Raw genomic sequence first — 21,464 nt, forward strand, 5'->3', positions numbered from 1 at the left:
AGTTGGGGGTTGGGAGGAGGGAGTTTGTGTTTGGGGAGAGCTGGGATACAAGTGGGGAGTTCCAAGAATCATTTGGAGTCACATCTTCCTTTGCTTCTGTCTCCCAGAAAACACACCCACCCCATCACTTTCCATTTATCCTCTTAGGGTACGCCCAGCCTTCCAATTCTTTTCCACCTTCACTCTCCACTCCCCAGGCCTCCCCACCTTTGCTTGTCTTTCTCACCTACTACTCCCTCTCCAGGCCTCAGCTGGGGTGCCGCTTGGGGGCATCAGCCAAAGCTGGCCCCGTTGACCAGTTATGCCGGCACGAGGCACCACTATTCCAGCTGCTGGTCAAGAAAAGGAGGGGTCTGAGTACAATGTCTACTTCTTCAAGGACCTCAAAACACTGGCAGATCTGCTGACGCCAGAGGTAACAAAGCATGACCTGGGCTGCCAGGTGAGGGGAACTGTTGGGAAGCAGAGGGGAGCTGGAGATAAGAATGTTCAGAGGGAATTCAGTATCCAGAAGAGAGCACAGGGCAGTGAAGGTCAAGGTTGTTGCCAGATGAGGGGTATGTGTGTGACCCTCTTCCATTCAAACCCTGCCTCACCTCCTCCTCCCTAGGTCCCTGAGCTACAAAACCACATTCATGGGGAGGAGTCCAACAGTTGAGAAGAGCCTGAGTGAATACCCCCAAGGCCTGCGGTGCCCTGCTGCACCACCCCGCTACCTGAGCAGAGTGACCCCAGCATCCAGTGCTTCTCTTTGTCATAGCCCTCACCACACTGCATTTTTAAATCTGTGTTCACAGATTGTAATCACCTTAAAGGCGGGTCATGCCTTACTCATTTCTGTATAGTCCCAGTGCCTGGCATGTTTAGGCTTTCAGTAAATAGCCGAATGAATGAATAAATGAATGAGTGAATGAATGAATTCTTCCTCAAACCCCTGGTTAGGCAGATGTGCTGTTCTTAACCACCCTGCCCCTGCATTGCCTCTTTCTTGTTTCTCCCATGTTCATCTCTGCTCCTTCCCAGGAGAAAACTTAATTGTGTAGGTCTGTGACTCTCAGTGGAGACAGCTGTACTCCTGAGCTGGTCCTGGGCCAGAACCACACAGCAGCTGAGCTCCTGGTCCTGGCTGTACACTAGGAGGCCATGGGCTGGAGCTGCCTACCCTGCTCAGTCACCAGCAGGGCATCTAGATTGACCCTGTTGGTAATAGTGACAATGGCTGGGAGGCAGCTGGGACAGGAGCCAGGCAAGGATGGGGAGAACAAGGGGCCAGAAGTCATGGGGTGGGGTCCCAAGGAGTAGGGAAAGGAAAAGGGCAAGAAGGGAGGCAGAACACTGAAGACTGAGCCTGGCAGTGGAGGGTGGGGCCTGGTGGGGCTGGAACTAGAGCTTGAAACTGGGTCTCGGCTGAAGGGAAGTTGGGCAGGAGGGGCCAAAGGAGGCCAGATTGTTGCTCTCAACCCTTTCCCTGGCAACCTTAAAGGGGGTGGGGGTGGAGTCTAGATATTTCTCAAAGCAAAATCACTTTAATTCCCATGAGTCTAAAAACAGGATATGATAAAGCTTTTATTATTATTATTATTAATATATCTTTATTGATTTCAGAGAGAGGAAGGGAGGAGAGAGAGAAACATCAATGATGAAGAGTCATTGATTGGCTGCCTCCTGTACACCCTCTGCCAGGGATCAAGCTCGAAATCCGGGCATGTGCCCTGACCAGGAACAGAACCTCCATCTCCTGGATCATAAATTGATGCTCAACTGCTGAGCCACGCCTGGCCGGGCTGCTTTTATTCTTCTTAATGTAACTAAACTGATCCCTTCATTTCTTCTATGCTCCTCACATCCATCCTGTGAGGTGAGGAAGGAGTGGCTTTCCTCCTGCCTGACAGGCTCAGGGAGGGTTAGAGTTTAGCAAAGCCACCCCACCTGGTGCATGAGGGTCAGAACCTGTCTTGCACCAGGGCTTCTGACTCGGGGCGCTTCTTGCTGGTGGTGTGCGCGGTGCACTGGGCACTGGAGTTTGTGTGCCAAGACCCTGGTTCTCTCCCTCAGGTTGCCTCTGAGTGAGTGGCTTAATCTCTCCAAGCCTAACTTTCCTTGAAGCAAGGATGTCAGGTGACGATGGCAGTGATGATGTTCTCCTGGGTACCACGGTGCGCTCGGTGACCTAGTCTTGCCTGGACAGCTGGGGGAAGTCAGAGCTGGAAACCACAGTGACTCCACCAACCAGTACCTCAGTGGTGCTGTCCCCACAGAGCCAGTGTGGGGTATCTTCCTCTTGGGGCTGCTCTCAGCCCTGGTGCTCATCAGGATCTATCACTGACTCTCTGTGGAGCCTGTGCTGGGGTGGTCCATGGACCTTTCTACCAGCAGGACCTGCAGAGCCATAGGTTTTGATCTAACCCTGTAGTCTGGGGGCTGCCATCAAGCACTCATGCTTTCTCATATCCAAAACTGGGGACTCTAAGATTTAAATCTCAAGCCCCTAACTCACACCCAACCTCTTGATGTTAAGATTTAGCCACTATGCTTCCTCCCCCCCTCCCCTCCCCTCCCTTCCCTTCCCCTCCCCAGTGAGATGGCCTTCATGCAGATGCAGCCTTCCTTTTCTTTCTTTCTCCCATCCCAGTCTCCTTCTCTTCCTTTTCCCCACCCGTCCCTCATGTCTATGTTCACCTCTCATGTCCCCCAAATTTTCCCAAGTCTTCCACCCTCCTCTATTCTCTCCTCTCTCTCCTCACCCCTCTTCCAACTTTCTTCAGCCCTTCTCTTCCTTTCTCTTTCCTCCTTTCCTTTTCCATGCCACACCCTCCTCAGTCTCACAGGTGGCAGTTCTGAATTCATGGGCCTGTCCTATCAGGGCACCTGTGAAAGATATTTTGGGAACAACTGAATCTCATTTCTGAGCAGCCCCCTCTCAATGGGGCCCTGCTGAGTGGAGAAGAGAAGTTGTCTGGGCTCCTTATATGGATGTGGGCTTTAGGAGGCCTCGGGCACTGGCTACAGGCTGTTTTGCATTGCATTGGCTCTGGCCAATGCCTATGTGCTCTCAGGTGGCACTCCCTTCACTTGGAACACCTGTGGGCATCATGCCCTCCTGCTGGCCTTGGGTGGAGGGGTGGTAGAGCCTGGAGAACAGCCTGGCTCTGCTCTGTGGGGAGGAGCAAGGGTACCCCTCTGAGTCATCTGGGACTCTTCTTACTTCCTTTCCCCATCCCACAGGTAAGCAGTCACCCAGTCCTTTAATTTGCCTCTGAAACGCCCCCTCAGATTTTCTTCCTCTTTGTGGTTCCAGCCTTCATCAGCTCCCGACTGGAAGATAGCAGTGATGTCCCGGCTTTCTTCCAGTACACCTGACATTCATTCCTCCTCATTTCAATGTAGGCCCAATGCCAAGATAGTTCACTCTTTTGATAACTCTCCACCACTTCGCACTGCCTTTGAAACATACCCAACATAGCCTTCTGCATTCTCAATAGTCTTATCACCTAGGCTGTCTTCTTTGTGCTTTGCCTAGTGTATTCCAAAGCAAATTACAGACATGATATTTCTCCCTTGAATATTTTATTTTATTATTATTATTTTTTAAAATATATCTTTATTGATTTCAGAGAGAGGAAAGGAGAGGGAGAGACAGAGACAGAAACATCAATGAGGAGAGAGTCATTGATCAAGCCCGCAACTGGGCATGTGCCCTGACCGCCTGGATCCTAGGCCGATGCTTAACCGCTGAGCCACGCCCAGCAGGGCTCCCTTGAATATTTTATTTTTTTAAAACATATCTTTATTGATTTCAGAGAGAGGAAAGGAGAGGGAGAGAGAGAGATAGAAACATCAATGATGAGAGAGTCATTGATCGAGCCTGCATGTGCCCTGACTGGGAATCAAACCCCGATCGCCTGGATCCTAGGTCGATGCTCAACCACTGAGCCACGCCCAGCCGGGCTCCCTTGAATATTTTAGTACGCATCTTTCAAAAAAAAAAAAAGAGTAGCCTTGGCTTGTGTAGCTCAGTAGGCTGGGCGTCATCCCGTGCACTGAAAGGTTGCCCATTCGATTCCTGGTCAGGGCACATGCCCAGGTTTCGGGCTTGATCCCTGGTAGGGGGAGCAGGAGGCAGCCGATAGATGTTCTGCTTCCACATCGATGTTTCTCTCTCTCCCACTCTCTCTTCCTCTCTTTCTAAAAGATCAATAAAAAAATATATTTTAAAAAGGGTAATTTTCCTATATAATCATACTATCATTGCAGCTAACAAAAATGTTTTCTCACGCCTAATTCTCAGCTTATATTCAAATTTCCCCAGTTGTTCCCAAAATATCTTTCACAGTTTGTCCAAAGAGTCAATCAAAGAAGCATTATACCTGGTTGTTATGTGTCTAAAGTTTCTTAATCTTGACTTTAGACCACCTTCCTTCCAGTCCATCTTTCACCACTTCCTTCCTGAGGCCTTTAAGCCATCCAATCCCAAGTTGCCATGGAGTTGTAAACTATTCCTTTTTTACACTTGGCCCTTTCCTTGTCCCTGGAATTGAGAGCTTGCTCCTTCTCTAGAGTCACTTTGGAAAGCACCACCCACCTCTGTGAAGTCCTTTCTTTTTCTTTTTCCTTCCTGGGCTGAGGCATCACCTGTCCCTCTCCCTGAGCTCATCCAGCTGCCACCAGGTTTCTGCCTCTGTTCACAGTGAGGCTTGGTTGCGCCTGCTGGTAGAGGGCAGAGCTACAGTCCTGCCCGCCCTCGCTGTCCTCCCACCCCTGTGCCTAACGTGCTTGGCATCTAGAGGCAGCAAAAACCAACCAAACAAAAAACACCCCTCGAATACCTCTTTCTTCAGCGTCTTCAATCCTCCTCCACAGCCTGCCTGCTGTGGTAACAGCACAGAAAGGTCCCCAATGGGCTTGGTGTGTCTAGCTGGAAGGTTGTGATCCTGGAAACTGGTGCCCAGCCCAGCCCACATCTCCTTCCTTTTGCTCTTACAGTTTCTTTCCGTCTCTGTGTACACTCACCAAGACTCAGGAAGTGGTTCTTGAGGCAAGACCCTAGGAACCTGAGGGGTGGGGCCCAGGCTGGGGGAGTGGCAATGTGCTGGCTGGTTCTGTCCTGGGCCCTTTCACACAGCTCCTTCTGGGGATCCCAAGGCACAGATGGGAGGGAGGCAGCTTGAGCCTGTCACCTCCCCTTCTAGCCCTCACCTGGCTTTGCCCTGTAGGATAAGAAGGGCTGTCTGCTAGGATGGGATGTGAAATCCAGGGGATATGCGCTACGTCTGCTTTAGTGTCTATCCCCCCGCCTCTGCGGGACAGGCTGACCCAGGAGTGGTGGGAACGCAGGCCTTGTCAGTGCCTTCCCAGAGGGAAGGGGCCCGCCTCTGGAGGATCATGACAGGCTGTGTGGAACGGCCTGGAGAAGGGTTTCCTCTCCTTCTCAGCGCTCTGCTCAGGAGCCGGAGAAAATGGAGAAGGGATAACGGAGGGGAACAGGAACACCCACTCTCGAATGTTGGGGGACTCCCAGGGTGTGCGGCTGGGGACTTTCCGGAAGTGTTTATTCTAGTCCCACCCGGACCCAGGGAGCCAACAGCACTGCAGTCGGGGATGGAGTGACTAGAGATGCAGCCCTCGGAGGCAGGGGGACCTGGGTGGAGGACAAGGGTGCCTCTGGCCGACCATCCTGTCACCGGCCTCAGCTCCTCCGGCCAGGGCACTCATCCCAGCTTTGGCTCTCACTCACCTCCTCTGCCTCCCTGAGCCGGAGAGAAGCGGGCGGCGCTCCGACCCGCTGCCCTGCTACCCCGGTTGGCACGGGGTGGGGCGCCAGAAGGTCCTAGGCACCCTGAGGTCCGGCCCCTGGCGCCCTCCCTCGGCCGGGGTTGGGCGCTGCCCTCCGGGTGGGGTCCACGTGGCCTGACCCAGCGTGGGGCTCGGCCCTCCCTCGGCGGCCGGGTGACTCAGGCCGCAGCTGTTCCCGCGTCACATGAGGGAGGCCGGCGGCCACTCGCGGGGAGGGGGCTGGGGCTGAGGCCGGGGCGGGGCCGCGGGCGGGCGGGCCGGCGGGGCCGCGCCGGGGCGCCGCTAGAGAGCCAGTGAGCGGCGGCGGGAGAGCAGCGCGCAGCCTCCAGGAGCCCAGGTGAGGCGGCGGCCGGCCCGCCGGGGCTGGGGTCGCTGGCGGCCCCTTCCTCCGGGTGTGCCCGGCCGCCGAAGACCCGCCGCGCTCCCGGCCGCGCCAGGGCCCTGGCAACTTTGCAACTTTTGAAAAGTTCCAGAGGCCCGGGCGGGGCGGGGCGCGGTGGGGGTGCCGGCCGCACCTCTCTTTTTTGGGGGTGGTCAGAGCGCAGGGTAGTGACCCGCGGTCGGGCTTGGGCTGAGGACCGTTTTGGGAACTGGCCTGGGGGGAGGGGTGTTTAAAGCCTGGGGCTCGCGCCCCTGCCCGCGCCCTCGGGCCTGTCCCGGGCGCGGCGCGGGGGGCTGGCCCTCGCTGCGCGGCCGTCGCCCCCACCCCTCTCGGGCCGGGAGCAGAGGGGGCTGGGAGACGTGGATGTGTCCGCGGGTTTCCGGGTGGGCGGGGCCGGGAATGGGGGCCGAGCTGGGAAGGCTTCGAGGGCCGGCAGGGAGCCCGGAAACCGAGGGCCCCCTCGGCCTGTTCTAACCCCCCTGCCCTCCCCTCCGGCCCAGGCCCGGCAGCCATGGCGGTGGAAGGAGGAATGAAATGTGTCAAGCTCTTGCACTACATTTTTCTGCTGGCCTTTTGCGTGAGTGGGGTGGGGAGGTGGAGGGGGCGCGCTGGCAGGGTGCGGGGAGACCTGGCTTCGGAGTGTGAGGGCTGAGGAACCAAGAATGAAGGCAGCTGGAGACCAGCTGTGGAAGGAAACCCCAGGAACGGCCGAAGGCGGCACGGCCACCGCCTCCTCCAGCCTTTAGGGACCTCTGAGGCTGGTATGGGTGAGAATGGTCAGCGTGGATGCCCAGCACCCTCACCCTTACCCCTCCTGGTCCTTCCTGTCTGGTGACCCAACCACTTGTGATAGAGGTAGTGGGGCAACCAGCCAACGGCTGATGCTATCACCTCAATTTGCTCCTGCCCTGGGCTCCTGCCTTGAGAGGCCACTGTTTGTCCAGGGAGAGGCACACCACTCTTTTTTTTTTTTTTAATTTTTCATTTATTGATTTTAGAGAGAGAGAGGAGGGGGGTAGAGAGAGAAACATTGATTTGTTGTTCCACTTATTTATGCATTCATTGGTTGTTTCTTTTATGTGCCCTGACCAGGAATCAAACCCGCAGCCTGGCTAGGACTTGGGGCACACCACTCTTTTTTTTTTCTTTTTTGGTTAATACTCACCCGAGGATATTTTTTTCCATTGCTTTTCAGAGAGAGTGGGCGGGGGGGGGAACATCACTGTGAGAGAGACACATCGATTGGTTGCCTCCCACATATACCCCCACCAGGGCGAGGGATTAAGCCTGCAACTAAGGCACGTGACCTTGACCAGAATCAAACCTGAGACCCTTTAGTCCACCGGCTGACGCTCTAACCACTGAGTCAAACCAGCTAGGGCTTTCCATTGATTTTTAGAGAGAGTGGAAGGGAGGGAGGGGGAGGGAGAGAGAGAGAGAGAGAAACATCGATGTGAGAGAGACACGTTGATGGGTTACTTCCTGCACGTGCCCTGACCGAACCTGCAATCCAGGTACATGCCCTTGACTGGGAATTGAACCTGCAACCCTTCGTTGCAGGTTCAGGTAGATTGTAAGCATGCAGGCTGACAATCTACCATTTAGCCACACCAGCCAGGGCAAGGGCACATCACTCTGAACACCGTCTCCTCCCTGGCCTAGCTGGCCCAAGGAACCCTATTCAGAGCTGATGGGGAAGAGTTGGGCATGGAGGACAGAGAGAGGGAAGTTTTAGAAGCCCATGAGGCCCCTAGGAAGCAGTACTCTTGGTTAGGAATATGTGCCCTGGGGTCAAGTCTTTCTGGGAACTTCTCTTTTTGCATTTGATCAAACTGTGGGCAAGGATGGGTCATCCTCCTCCCCCACAGTCAAGTTTCCTGAAGGCGTGAGAATCTCTTTCCAGGATGGGGTCAGGTCGACTACTGGGCGCACCCGTTGCCCTCCACCATGATGGGTTGTGGATCTGGCCTAATCCTGACCTGCTCTCTTCGCAGGCCTGTGCAGTGGGACTGATCGCTGTGGGTATAGGGGCCCAGTATGTCCTGAGTCAGACTATCAGCCAAGGGGCCACTCCTGGCTCCGTGTTGCCTGTGGTCATCATTGCAGTGGGTGCCTTCCTCTTCCTGGTGGCCATTGTGGGCTGCTGTGGCGCCTGCAAGGAGAACTACTGTCTTATGATCACAGTGAGTGGGCTGTGGTGCCAGTGTGGGTGTGTGGGACTTCTGGAAGGTCACTTCTGTGGAGGGGGCTCAGGAGGTGGGTAGGTAAGGAAAACCAGTCCTAGAGACTGGCTGGGCCACAGCAGGCCCCTCTTACCTAGACTCCAAACCTGACTCCTTTCCTTTGTGCCTGCAGTTTGTCATCTTCCTGTCTCTTATTGTGCTGGTGGAGGTGGCCGCAGCCATTGCTGCCTATGTGTTTAGAAACAAGGTAAGCAAGGAATAAGGGGAGAGCCTTGCCTCTAAGGCCTGGTTGCCCTGAATCTTGACCTCAACTTCTCTACTCTCAGGTGATGTCAGAATTTAATAAGGACTTCCAGCAGCAGATGAAGAATTATCCCAAACAGAACCAGACAGTTTTTATCCTGGACAGGTTGCAGAAAAAAGTGAGTGGGGTTGCTGGGACCAAGGGTAATAGGGGAAGAAGATTCTTACCTCCATATTGAAGGTGGAGGTTCACTTAACCTCTCCCATATCTCTCTTCTCCCCCAGTTCAGGTGCTGCGGGGCGGCTAACTACACAGATTGGGAGACCATCCCTCTTGAGCCGAAGGGCCGTGTCCCTGACTCCTGCTGCATCAATGTCACTCAGAACTGTGGGATTAATTTCAAAGTGAATGAAATCCATACCGAGGTAGGGAGGAGGCTGAGATGAGATAGCAGGGGACTTAGGAAACTTGGGAAATGTTTCAAGAGGTGAGAGGAACCAGGGATGGATGTGGAGAGGGTTGGGGCTTTGAGAAGTTGGGGATCAGGGATGGGGAGGGGATCTGGGAATACTAGGGGTCAAGTGAAAGGTACCAAGGGTGGCAGAGAGACAGATGACATGGGGAGGTGGGTGGGAAGATTCTGATGGTATTCTTGCCTTGTTTGCCTGCCACCTTTCAGGGCTGTGTGGAGAAGATTGGGGTCTGGCTGAGGAGCAATGTGCTGGTGGTGGCTGCAGCAGCCCTGGGCATTGCCTTTGTGGAGGTGAGAGGTGCTCTTGGGACTCATTTTAGGGCATCTGGGGAGTAGGGGGTAGTGGGCAGGAGGTACTCATCTGAGGAGGTGAGCCCTGGGTGTGTTTGGGGTCTCCTGGGTGGTTGAGGGGACCTTGCCTTTCTGACTCCTCTCACCCCCCCTTCCTTCTAGATCCTGGGAATTGTCTTTGCCTGCTGCCTTGTGAAGAGTATCCAAAGTGGCTATGAAGTGATGTAGGGAATCTGGTCTTTTTTGCCCCTCATCTGGGAGAGTAGGGTAGTCTACTCCACATTTTTCAATTAAACGGATTATTTTTTCAGACCGAAAAGGCAGTTTGTCTTGAGTGATACTTTCTTTTCTCTCCTCATCCATGTTCCTGTACTCTAGGACCTTATTCTACTTGCACCTCCAGGAAAGAAAGGCCTGTTTTGGGGGGTGTTTGGGAAAGGTGTTAGTTGGTCTTGCCTTGGAAACGGGGATTGGGAGGAGGCTGTGGCCCACTGCCCTCCCTGCCTCCTAGTTTTGTGCCGCCAGGCTCAGTGCTGCAACGTTCGTGAAGCCATCTCCTGCAGAAATCAAAAGGAGTCCCCAGAAAGGTCCAACGTGGGAGAGGCCTGCCCACATCTACCATGTCCAACTCAGAGCCCAGCAACTCCCCAGCCCAGGGGCCTGGCTCCTTAGGGTGGTGATAAGTTGCTCTGACATCAGTGTGGCCAGTGTCATCCTTCTTGACTTAGATCAGATAATAGAGAATTTAAGTGGGTACTGCCTTTTCTTCATGGAAACCACCCAGCCTAGACATGACCCCTCCATACCTCCTACCCTTGCCCCCCAAGAAAAATATGTAAGGGCCATTCCCACTCCAAACACCGAATTGCAGTATTACTCCTTGTAGAAAATAAGGGAAATGTCCAATAGTGCCCTCTGGTGGCCATTTAGGTGCAGCTTTAAAGACACCTAGAGACCGCAAGACAGCCCTCTCGTGTCCTCCATTGGGTACTAGTCATGCAGGCACTGAACAGGCTGAGACCCTGGGCAGTAAGTCAGTGAAGGATAGTTAGCACTTAAATGGAGCACCTTCATTTATGCCCAACTACTTATTTTAAAAACACAATTTATTAAGCACCTATTTTGTGCCAGGCACCAGGTAGTACCAGCGTGGGGACAGAAATAAAAGTTCTTGTATTTGAAGAACAACCTCTTGCTGGAAGGCTGGATTCAGTAGACTGCCTGGGCAGGCTTGGGAAGAACCCAGGTGAGCACAGCATCCACCAGGCTGGCTGGCAGGTAGGAGGCTGGCAGCCAGAGCAGCTTGGCGTCCCAGCCTGGGCTGTAGCGGGTTCTGGGGTGACGAGCAGTTAGGGCATGCTCCAGGCACCTGCTCACCTTGGTCAGGTCCGGGTCACAGATCAGGTTCATGACATGCTGCTGCACTTTCAGGTCTGAGGCCCAGAGGGTGATTGTAATCAGTGTCCCTGTCCCACTGCAGCCCATCTCAGGCCCTCTTCTGGGTCTTGGGGCTTGTTGCCCAGCCGTGGTGAGAGGGATCCTTAGTCCCATTTGTGGAATGGGCAGGCTCCACATGGCCTGGGTGTTCCATAGCATCCGGTTCACCCTCACCCACCCCCTGACTGCGCTGCCTACTTCCTCCCTGCTGGTGCAGGACTGACCTTTCTGGCACTTTCATTTCCCCCTACATGGGCCCAGCTACTCACACTTGGTAAGGAAGGCATCCCCATAGTGTGCCTGTGTGGCTGGAGGCAGCCGTGCCCAGCAGGCCTTCAGAGTGTTCTCCAAACTCTCCAGATTTGTCACGGGGGTTCGGAAGAAGCCAGGTTCCACGATGGAGACATGTACTCCAAAAGGAGCCATGTCCCGCCTGGAGTGGGGGCAGAGGGAACCTTCTGGGTTCTTCCCCTTATAGGGAGGGGATGTTCAGGGACTTGGGTGGGAGGCTAAGACAGGAAAGTTAGGCCAGGGACAGGGGTCCTGACAGTAAGGGATACCCTGCTGCCCTGGGATGAGGGGCAAGTGGAGACAGATGGAGGGAGGTTTGTTTTCACTTGTATTCTCTTCTACGGCCTAGAGCAGGGGCCTAGGTAGTAAATATTTTCAGTACTGCAAGACTAAAAATTAATATTATGTAGGTACTTATATAACCATTTAAAAATGTAAAAACTGTTAATGGCTTATAGGCGGCTGGCCAGATCTGGCCTGAGAACCACAGTTTGCCAACTCCAGACCTAGAAGAACCCCAATTCCTAGCTCCCAAAACACAGGGTTGAGCCCTGAGTGCTGGATATGAAGAGGTAGACTGGTATTTGCTGGGAGAAAAGTGGGGATACATCTGGCCACCCTAGCACTGATGCAGAAATCCAAGTATTAAGAATTCAGGCCCTAGCCTTGGCCGGTGTGGCTCAGTTGCTTGGAGCATTGTCTCGTGCACCAAAATGTTGCTGGTTTGATTCCCGGTCAGGGCACATGCCTGGATTTCAGGCTTGATCCCCAGTAGGGGGCGTGCAGGAAGCAGCCTATTGATGTTTTGCTCTCATGTCAATGTTTTCCTTTCTCTCTCAAAAAAAAAAAATCAATAAAAAAATCTTTAAAAAAATTCAGGCCTTGCTCCTGTATCATCCCTGTCAAATTTCTACTGTGCTCTCATGGGACTTCAAACATTACTGTCTGAGGATGAGGGGCAGGAGAACAGAATGACCGAGCTCGGTAGGTGAGCAGTTCCAGTGGTCTTGGGTAAGTTATGTTACTCTAAGGGTGTTAATACCTGCCCTGATAGGGTTGCTGGGAGAATTGATAAGAAAATATTACGTAAAAGTACCAGCTCATCATAATAGTTATTAATAACACTAATAATTATGATAGTAGCTTTTTGGGCAGTTTCTGTGTGCCAGGTACTGTTGGGGCTTTACATGTGCCTCATTCACTCACATCACCCATGAGGTTGGTCTTCTCAACCTGACTGAACAGATGAGGAATAAACTGGGGTAAAGGGAACTAACCTATTAAGGTCATAAAGCTCGCATGAGAGGTGGAATTTGAACCCACGAAGTCGAGCCCTACAGTATCTCCTCCAAAGTATTCCATTACATGTTTTAATCATCTCTGCAGGGCAGACACTAACTCTTTTGTGAATGGGCTGGAAGCCCAGGGCCCTGCCCCCTCACCTCAGGCTGTCAGAGAAGGCCTCCAGGCCAAACTTGGAGACACAGTAGCCCCCACCACTGGCTGCCAGGCGACCTAGGACGCTGGTGATGTTGATCACCCGACCTCGGGCCTGCTGCAGTAAAGGTAGCAGGGCAAGGGTGACCCCGATGGGACCCAGTGTGTTAACATTCAGCACCCGTTGGAAGTCATCCCGGCTCAGCCACGGTGTGGGCCCAATGACACCAGCCACACCAGCATTATTCACCAGACCAAAAAGCCCTGTGGGGAGGGGAGACACACTGAGGGTAGGAGAAGGATTCCAATGGTCCCTCTCTTCCCTGGGAGGACCTGAGCACTGTTCCTTCCCCTCTCAGTCCCTCTGGTTCCCACAGCCCCCATGAGTGAAAACCCTAAACCATGTTCCCAGTAGTCCAGACATACTCACCTGTTTCCCCAACATATGTTTCCACCCATTTGGCTGCCCGCTGGACACTCTGGGGATCAGTGACATCTAGGAGGGTGGTGTGGAGGCGGGAGGAGGCTACCCGCTGTAGGTCCTCTGCCCCTGAGGGGGTCAGGCAGCTGGCAAGGACTCGGAAGCCTCTCTGGTCCAGCCTCAGTGCCAGAAGCCGCCCAAAGCCAGAGTCACAGCCAGTGATGAAGACGAAGGCATCACTGGGGGGCAGGCTCTGCCGGTCCCTGAGCAACCACAGTGCTGCCCAGAGCAAGACTCCCAGCAGTAGAGGCAGCCACATGGCCAGAGCCCAAGTGATCTGCAGGTAGAAGCCAAGGCTGGGCAATAAAACTTGTGTAGTTTACTCTGGCCCTCAAGCCCTTGCCCCTTATAGCCTCACTAGCTAGAAGTCTCTGGTCCGAGCATTTTGAAAAATTATCTACTTGGCAGATAAATGGCCAATTATACCTCATTTAGGCAAAGCAAGGATCTGGGCAGATCCTATATTTGTGGGTAACTTAATGAAAACCAGATAAGCTGGTCCTGAGTGCAGCCCAGCTGCATGGGAGATCTTCTAGTTTGCTGTCACCTTTTCTCTCCTGCTAAACCAGGGACATCTGAACTCTCTAAATGTAAGCTTGGCCTTGTTTTAGGAAACATACACAGGGCAAAGAACCCTGCATTCCAGTCCTGGTGGCCCCAAACTTGCTGTGGGATGCTGAGCATCTCACTGTATCTGAACCTGTTTTCTCATCTGTCAAGGGGGACTAACACCCACCATGCCCACTGGGGAGCTTAGAGGATCAAAAGGGAGAAAGTGTAAGGAAGCACGTTAAAAGCTTCAGGCTCTGATTTGTCAACACATGCAATATCTTGCTTCTCCTAGCACCCCAGCTCCCAGCACCCTGCTTACCTCCTCTGGGGAAAGCTAGCAGGTACTACAACAGCGGAAGCTTCTTCTTTTGCTCCGTTTGAGAGACTTTGCTCCCAGCCTCCCCTGGCTCCCACACGAGCTACAGCTAAGGCCAAAGTCCTTGGTGGGTGGACTGGGAGGCGGAGTCAGGGAAGCTGAAGCCTGTGGGCTGAAGCCAGGGCTTGGCATAGACCAGGCGTGCCCAGACTCCCTGCTTGGCTATCTTTTCCAGCTGGGGATCCTGACCACCCCTGTCATAGACTCCCAGGAGGAGGGATCTATCAAGTATGACAGCTGCTCCTCTCTGTTGGTGACCTTGTACCTGTCATTCCTCCTCCTTCCCAGCCCCGAAGTGCCCCCATGCCCAAGAGTTAATCTTCCACTTGGTCCAGACTCATGACACGGCTTAGCACCAAGCTGAGAGAGGCCATGAGCACGTGGAGAGGCAGAGTGCCAGAGCCCAGACCAGACCTGATCCCTGTCTTATTTCTCCTTTGCAGGAAACAGAAGTCCTGAGTTAGGATGCTTGGGGCAGGGCCCCTACTGGGACCTTCTCTGGGGAGGAACAGGAAACTCCTGACCTCTTCTTACCCAACAAGCACCTGCACCAGGCCGGAGAAGGAAAAGAGAGTTGGGACAGTAAGAGGAAGCTAGTTCCACTCTCTACCCAAAAGGTGCCTGTCCCTTAGGGAAACAGTCTTTGACCCTTCCACTTCCACCCACCATACTGAGCTAGTGCTCCTTGAAATGTACTGCAGAAAAATGGAGGCTTGTGTTTTATTTGTGGCCTGTTCAGCCTCCCTCCTGCCCCATGGGGAGGTGAGTATAGGAGTGTAGGAGTGAGGTAGAGGGGAGGGAAGGGGTTAGGACGGAGCAGACTGCAGCTGTCCTTTATAGACGTATTCCAGGGCGGTGGCAATGGTGCGCATGTCCATCTCAATGCTCCGAGCCCAGTTCTCCACATCGCCAATTTCCTGGGAAGGGGAGAAGGTGGGAGTCCTCAAATCAGGGTGGGCAGAGTGTAGCTGTAGTGGATGAATGGGGTACTTTCCACCAATCCCCTACAAAGGGCTTTGCTCCAACCCACCAACTACCTTTACCTCTTTCTCTAGCCTTTCTGAAACTGGGGCCATAGATGGGGTTTCTGGGGCCATCCCCACTTCTACTTTAATCCCAGGCCTGAGGTGACCCTACTGAAGGCAGTCAGTGGGGGCCCAGATGGGGAGGGGGATGCAGGGAGTGTGGCCCACCTTGAGTGCCTGGTTGAAGTTCTCCACCATCCCGATCCATTGGCCTGTCTGCTTGGCAAATTGGGCAGCTTGGACCTGGAGGGTCTTCACCTCATGGTCCAGCTTTCTCTGGTTCATGTAGGCCTGGGCCACACTAGAGGTTGGAGGAGAGAGGAGATCAACTCACCCAACTGGTGGGGGTGGTCTCCAGGACTAATATCCCACTGTAAGAGTGGGAGGCCAGCCAGGGGTCAGGCTGGGGACAACTTTGTGACTTTGACCATTCCTGGATGTGATGCAAACAAAACCAGTACATGCAAATGAACCCAGCTTCTTCCTCCCATTCTCAGGATTCCCAGGAGACCCTAGCTGGGAGCTGACTAGAAATATACCATCTCCTATCCCCCAAAGGAGTCCTGAAGCTGGGTGGGGGAAGCGAGGGCTAACCTGGTAGGGATATCCCTGAATAAGAAGCTGGAAAGAAAAGGGGGGAGCTGGGAAAATCTGGCAGCAGGGACACATCTGGCAGCAATTGGAAGCCCAGGGATCTGTGCAAGAAGTTGGGCTGCTCCCTGAATCTGGGGTGGGATGGGAAAGCAATCCCCTCTCCAGGAACACAGAGTCGAGAGTAGATCTCCCAGGGACTTCTTCTTGGCTTTCAGTCTCTCTCCCAACCCTTCTCCTTTCGCCCACACAAATGAATGAACACACATGTACACTTTCTCCCTTCCTTATGCTCTATGCAATAGTTTTTTTCTCCTCAACCAAGGTGCTGGCTGCAGTTACCATTACTGCCAAGAGGTTGGTATCCTCAAGTCTCTGCCTGCCTTAGTCCCCCTAAGCCTTCTGCAATAATTGTGCAAAATTGTTCTCTCTTATTGGCTGAATCTCTCACTCCCCACCCCAAAGCTCTAGGTCAGCTGGGAGACTCCACATCCGGTGCCCCCACCCACTGGAATCTGTGGGGGCTGGAGGGGGCACGAGGTTGGGGGAGTGGAGAGTGGGAAGGACACCTGACGGGGCTGAGATAGACAGGGCCTTTGTGTTCCTTTCTGGGGAATGAGAGGAGCCGTGGGCAGCAGCACAAAACCCTTTCTAATCTGGCTTTGGCTTAGCTGCCCTCTGAACTGAAAATGGGGTGGCCCCTAGCAAAGGAAGAAGACAGGGAGAAGCCTGGGCCAACTTCACAGCAGAGCCAGGAGGCGCCTATGTGGGAGGGAGGAGAGGGGGCGGACCTTGTCCCCTCTCTATAGGGACAGCTGGGCCACAGTAGGGGTTGGTGTAGGAGCTGAAACAGTAAGAGTAAGGGGCTCTCAATGTTTCAAGATTCCTCTGGGAGTTCCTGAAATCCCATTTTTTCCTGTTTCTCTCCTGCTTTCCATTATTCATACTGAGTGAAGGGAGAGGCCTGGAGGGGAGGGAGATCAGAGGCCCAGACCACAGCCTTGTCTTCCCCTAATCTTCCCCAGAAATGAGTAATGAAGACTACAGCCCCTGTGTGGCTCACTTGGGTGACTCAGTCTCTGGAGTCACAACTAAGCTATTCTACTTGCCCTGGGGTGGAAGGCATCATATTGCCCCCTTTCTTCTAACAGCCAGCCAGCCAGCCTATCAAATCATCATCTCTGCACTCTCCTGGGTGACTCAGGGTCAAGAGACAGTATTCTTTGCTCCTTCCCAAGTTTTTGATTGTTACTGGCATTCTCATTTAGGATTGGAGCAGAGGGTGATCCCTGGAGACCCAGAAGGAAGGGCAGAGACAGCCTGGCTCTGCTGTAGCTACTGGCATAGGTTCTGCCCTCACCCTCACCAGCTGTGCCATCTCTTTCCTGCCAGCTGCTCCCCAGGCCTGCCAGAGGGTGGGAAGTGGAGGAGAAGGTAGTAAGCTGTGGTGAAGGAGGGCACCCTCCCTCCCACCAAAGTGACAGCTGGACTTGGAGGGGTGGAAGGAGGTGGGCAGATGGCATAAAGTTGTGAACACCAGGGAAGTTATTATGGGGAGGGGGAAATCTGGCTGCTTCTCAAACCACTGCAGCTGCTCCTCCCTGCCCAGTGTTATGGGTCAGAGCTGACTCAAGTTTCTCTCCATAAACTTAAACTGGGTTGGGGGAAGGTAGGGGAATGAGTGGAACATCTCATCCCTTCAAGAGCAATGTGCCGGCTGGACCTTGCCTGTTCCTAAGCTTGGGGGTGGGGGCAGCTGGTATTGATGGGAAGAGGTTCATACCCCACATTGAGGTGATCCACCAAAGCTTCTGTCAGGCAGGTCGCTGCAGTGATAGCCTCTCGCCTCCTCTTCTCTGGGGGGAGGGGGAAAGGGGTTGGAGTGGCGACTTGGTTTTTTGAGGAGTGGTGCTGAAGGTTTCCCACCTATTCATTACTATTCTGCTAGTTATGGGAACATCTCAACTAACCTCAGAGTGCCAGAGCTGAAAAGGACTTTGCCAAACACAAACACCTTTCATTCTAGAGGTTAGGAAACTGGTGCCTTGAGAGGGGAAGCGACTTGCCTAGGGGACGCTAACGAGTCAGTGCCAACATTCAGGACCCCAGACTCCCAGGCACTCTTTTCCCACTTTCTTGGCCTAAGAACTGGTAACTCTGGGATCCTAAGCCCAGGTTTAGGAAACAAGCGCCCCACACCTGTTTCGGTGGTGTCAGGCCTCCAAGAATCCCATCTTTGTCGGGTCCCCATCACCCTCCTCCCTTCAGGAGCGTCCTTTCCTCTTCCAGGATGAGAGGCTGTCTGGACCAATCGGCACAGCGTTCCACGGGCAGGGGGCGGGACTAAGCGGCCAGGGAGCCGGAGCCTAGGGGCGTTCCCGAGGGGGGGGACGGGTGTTGCTAAAGGGACTCGAGCCCATCGGCAAGGGGCGGGGATTTCCAAAAAAGCCCCCCCACCCCCACCCGACGCCCGTACCCACCAGCCCGCGCCCTTCCCTGGATCTGGGCCATTACTCGAGGTCCAGGCTCCGGGCTGAGGCTAGGCCCGGCAGGAGAGAAAACGCAGACACGATCTCGGCTCACCCTGCAGCTCCTTGCGTTCATTCTGCTTAGTCTGGTGTTCCTTCAGCAGGCGGGACAGCATGGTCGCGTCGGGCTGGGGGCTGGGAGGCTGGACACGCCCGATGCCCGCAGACCCTCGGAGCCCCACCGCTCTCCTCCCTCAGCTCCGGGGAGGCCAGGGTCATGTGACCGCTCTGTCACGTGAGACAGGGACCCGCCCCCTTTTTTTGAGCCAAGGTTGGCAGGTAGTGAAGATCTTGGCTGGGAAGAAAGGGAACAGTAGAGGGTTGGGGGCAGGTGAGCTCTTGTCTTTATTGGGAGTTCACTCTTTGGTGAGTGTTGGGAGAAGTTTTCTTTAGCACTCATATTGCAGAGCCAACTTTTAACATTTCTTTTGGATCTAGTCTCGCGGGTGTGTGTGTGTGGGGGGGCGGGGTGGGGGTGGGGTTGTGGCGGGAGGGAGGTTGATGTTGCCAGGCTGTCCATCACGGTTTGGTTGTTGCCAGAGCAGAGGCTCCCTAGACTCATTGAAATTCTTTTCCTTTCTTGCCTTTCCCTCCTGGCAGCTCTGGCCGGTTCTCAGTTCTCAGCTCCTTCCTTCTAGGAGGGGCCGCTTTCTTTTCTTTTCCAGCCCTCTCTCTTCTCACCACTGCCGAGGTCCCTCAGCACTGGGTGATCATTGTAGAGACGCAGCATCTTCCGCACCTCAAGTGGCCTCCTAGGGAGCGTTGCCAATTTGATGGCTATGTGCGGTATTGTGCAAATGCATCTCTGTCCTTCTGTGGTCAGGGAATGTGAACCCATTTCAGTCTTACCAGAATAATAAATACTCCTGTCAAAGTAAAAGGTAAATTATATAACACCTCTTTGAACTAAGAAAAATGCTTCCGGGATTAACTCCAAGGAGAAAAAATGATAAACATCACCAACATATTCTTGCTATTGCCACAGTCTCTCTTCGTGCACCATGCACTGACATGATGGGAAATTGCTTACCCACTCTGGATTTGAGTTTTTCCTTAATAAAATAAGGAGACTGGATTAAAACAGTGAGTCTCAGCCCTGGCTAAACAGACTCACCTGGGGAAGTTTTAAAAAATTCCCTGGCCCTAGACTAATTAATTAAATCTCTGAGGAGTGGAGCCCAGGCATAAGTATTTTTTAAAAAGTTGTTCAGGCCCAGCAGGGCATGGCTCAGAGGTTGAGCATTGACCTAGGATCCAGGAGATCGCAGTTCGATCCCAGGTTGCAGGTTCAATCACCAGTCGGGGGTGATCGACGATGCCTCTCTTGTCCTTGATGTTTCTATCTCTTCCTCTCGCTCTCCCTTCCTCTCTCTGAAATCTGTCTATATCTATCTATCTATCTATCTATCTATCTATCTATCTATCTATCTATCTATCTATCTATCTATCTATCTATCATCTATCATCAATCTATCATCTATCTATCTATCTATCTATCTATCTATCTATCTATCTATCTATCTATCTATCATCTATCTATCTATCTATATCTATCTATCATCTATCATCTAAGTTATTCAGGCAATTCTAAAATGCATTGAAGGTTGAGAATCACTGGACTAAACCATATCTGAAGCTATTTCCAACTTTGGCATTTTCTCATTTTGTGATTCAGTTACATAGTTGAAAATTGACTTTATCACATCTACTTGCAGAGGAAGGAGAAATGGGTGCTGACTGAATTAGAATAAGACATCCTTTTTGAATTTTCTGAGGAAGAGTTGAGGATTACTGATTGCTTGATTCCTTCAGCTATTTGCAGAGTAGCATCTTAAATCCTGGGAGTTGTGTGACCATCAAAGGATTAGTGAGTGAAATGGTTAAGTGGTAGCATAAAGCAGAACCTTAAGTGCCAAAATAAAAATTCTGAATAAAAGTGTTGGAGCCTGGCTGGGTGTGGCTCAGCGGTTGAGCATCTACCTGGAATCCAGGAGATCAGAGTTTGATTCCCAGTTGGGGGCGTGCAGGAGGCAGCCCATCAAAAATGACTCTCATCATTCATGTTTCTATCTCTCTCTTTCCCTCTCCCTTCCTTTCTCTGAAATCAATAAAGATTAAAAAAAAAGTTGGATACTGCCCGGCCTTCCTGGCTCAGTGACTGAGCATTGACCTATCAACCAGGAGGTCACAGTTCGATTCCAGTTAGGGCACATGCCCGGGTTTTGGGTTCGATCCCCAGTAGGGGGTGTGCAGGAGGCAGCGGATCAATGACTCTCATTGATGTTTCTATCTCTCTCCCTCTCCCTCTCCCTTCCTCTCTCTGAATGTATGTGTCTATATGTCTATGTGTATGTATGTGTCTCTGCTTATGTGTGTACTATAACTGCTTTTTCCAACATTTCCTGAGTACTTATATGGCTCAAGCACTTTACATGTGTTAATTAATTTAATCCCTAGAACTATCCTGTAAAGTATTATAATTGTCATCTGCAACTTGCAGATGAAGAATCTCAGGTACAGAGTGGTGAAGTAACAGAACTCACAAGAAGTAGAGGCAGAATACAAATCCAGGCTATCTGACTCCAAAGCCTGGATGTAACCACTGCATTATACTGCAGACACCATGGGAGCGACCCCAGGAAGGGAGGCCCTGTGTCTTGTCAATATGCTCTTCCAGCTTGGGCATCAGGTGAAGGGAATCCTGGCAGGGGAGGACTGTTTGGGAAGAGGCTCCTCTCCTGAGAATGGCTGGTCAATAGAAGCGGGAAGACTGAGAGCATCACAGAGCAGCCTCACCCAGTCCTTCCCCACCCCCCCTGGCTCCAGCTTCTAAGTGCAGTGAGCAAGCAAAATAAAGGCAGACTGGAACATGCCTGGTGCCTCACTCCCAGAGCTGTGGAGCCTGGGAAAGAAGGGCAGGGGTTGGAAGGGGGACTTGAGAATGATGACTTAAGGGATGTGAAACAGAGGGCAGGGGCTAATGAGGGGGGTTGGCGTTGGGGGTTTCAGTGGTGAGTCTGTGAATATTAAGAGTAGGCTGACTCAGAGAGAGTGCCAGGCCCATTCTGTATTACCCTCACCCTGCTTGGCACGACCATCTGACATTTTCACAATCAGCATAAAGATTGCCAGTATTCTGCAGACATCAGCCCCGCCCTCTTCTCTGGTGTACTGGCTGTTCCTTTGCCCTAGAGCTGGACAGAGGACATGGGTACCTGTATCTGAAGACTGCAGCTGATCTCTCCAGGGTCATCCTCCAGCTGTTCTTTTTCTGGGTCTTTCTTGCTTACTGTCCAACCTTAGTTTCTGCTGTTTAAGCTTAGCCCCATTGCCTTTGGTAGAGATAGAGAAAAGCTGTATGCACATCCGGGCAATGAGCCT

The 21,464-nt window shown here is 52.8% G+C and overlaps 3 protein-coding genes across 3 annotated transcripts; 1 reads left to right on the top strand and 2 right to left on the bottom strand.

The window, feature by feature from the left end:
- Window positions 1-6,031: 6,031 nt before the first annotated feature.
- Window positions 6,032-9,684, top strand: CD63 (CD63 molecule). The gene is made up of 8 exons (XM_081130723.1): window positions 6,032-6,130; window positions 6,676-6,752; window positions 8,170-8,358; window positions 8,531-8,605; window positions 8,685-8,780; window positions 8,887-9,027; window positions 9,282-9,365; window positions 9,528-9,684. The coding sequence occupies exons 2-8, from the start codon at window positions 6,687-6,689 to the stop codon at window positions 9,591-9,593; spliced, it is 717 nt and encodes a 238-aa protein (XP_080986849.1). The 5' UTR covers window positions 6,032-6,130; window positions 6,676-6,686; the 3' UTR covers window positions 9,594-9,684.
- Window positions 9,685-10,460: 776 nt separating this feature from the next.
- On the bottom strand, window positions 10,461-14,544 carry RDH5 (retinol dehydrogenase 5). The gene is made up of 5 exons (XM_081130715.1): window positions 13,883-14,544; window positions 12,961-13,288; window positions 12,536-12,794; window positions 11,072-11,235; window positions 10,461-10,798 (listed from the first exon to the last, which is right to left on the bottom strand). The coding sequence occupies exons 2-5, from the start codon at window positions 13,268-13,270 to the stop codon at window positions 10,575-10,577; spliced, it is 957 nt and encodes a 318-aa protein (XP_080986841.1). The 5' UTR covers window positions 13,271-13,288; window positions 13,883-14,544; the 3' UTR covers window positions 10,461-10,574.
- A 101-nt stretch (window positions 14,545-14,645) lies between these two features.
- BLOC1S1 (biogenesis of lysosomal organelles complex 1 subunit 1) lies at window positions 14,646-18,378 on the bottom strand. Its single transcript, XM_081130724.1, has 4 exons — window positions 18,139-18,378; window positions 17,339-17,411; window positions 15,133-15,265; window positions 14,646-14,856 (listed from the first exon to the last, which is right to left on the bottom strand). The coding sequence occupies exons 1-4, from the start codon at window positions 18,197-18,199 to the stop codon at window positions 14,746-14,748; spliced, it is 378 nt and encodes a 125-aa protein (XP_080986850.1). The 5' UTR covers window positions 18,200-18,378; the 3' UTR covers window positions 14,646-14,745.
- Window positions 18,379-21,464: the final 3,086 nt, after the last annotated feature.

This window comes from Miniopterus schreibersii, assembly GCF_964146895.1.
Source record: "Miniopterus schreibersii genome assembly, chromosome: 2".
Taxonomy (NCBI): domain Eukaryota; kingdom Metazoa; phylum Chordata; class Mammalia; order Chiroptera; family Miniopteridae; genus Miniopterus; species Miniopterus schreibersii.

Excerpts from the sequence above, each read along its gene's own strand:
- CD63 (XM_081130723.1), top strand. The coding sequence starts at position 6,687 with ATGGCGGTGGAAGGAGGAATGAAATGTGTCAAGCTCTTGCACTACATT. Across the intron at positions 6,753-8,169 it reads TTTTTCTGCTGGCCTTTTGC|GCCTGTGCAGTGGGACTGAT; the intron begins GTGAGTGGGGTG and ends CTCTCTTCGCAG. Across the intron at positions 8,606-8,684 it reads CCTATGTGTTTAGAAACAAG|GTGATGTCAGAATTTAATAA; the intron begins GTAAGCAAGGAA and ends CTCTACTCTCAG.
- BLOC1S1 (XM_081130724.1), bottom strand. The coding sequence starts at position 18,199 with ATGCTGTCCCGCCTGCTGAAGGAACACCAGACTAAGCAGAATGAACGC. Across the intron at positions 17,412-18,138 it reads TGAACGCAAGGAGCTGCAGG|AGAAGAGGAGGCGAGAGGCT; the intron begins GTGAGCCGAGAT and ends CCCTCCCCCCAG. Across the intron at positions 14,857-15,132 it reads ACTTCAACCAGGCACTCAAG|GAAATTGGCGATGTGGAGAA; the intron begins GTGGGCCACACT and ends TCCCCTTCCCAG.
- RDH5 (XM_081130715.1), bottom strand. The coding sequence starts at position 13,270 with ATGTGGCTGCCTCTACTGCTGGGAGTCTTGCTCTGGGCAGCACTGTGG. Across the intron at positions 11,236-12,535 it reads GCCTTCTCTGACAGCCTGAG|GCGGGACATGGCTCCTTTTG; the intron begins GTGAGGGGGCAG and ends CCCCCACTCCAG. Across the intron at positions 10,799-11,071 it reads GGATGCCTTCCTTACCAAGT|ACCTGAAAGTGCAGCAGCAT; the intron begins GTGAGTAGCTGG and ends TCTGGGCCTCAG.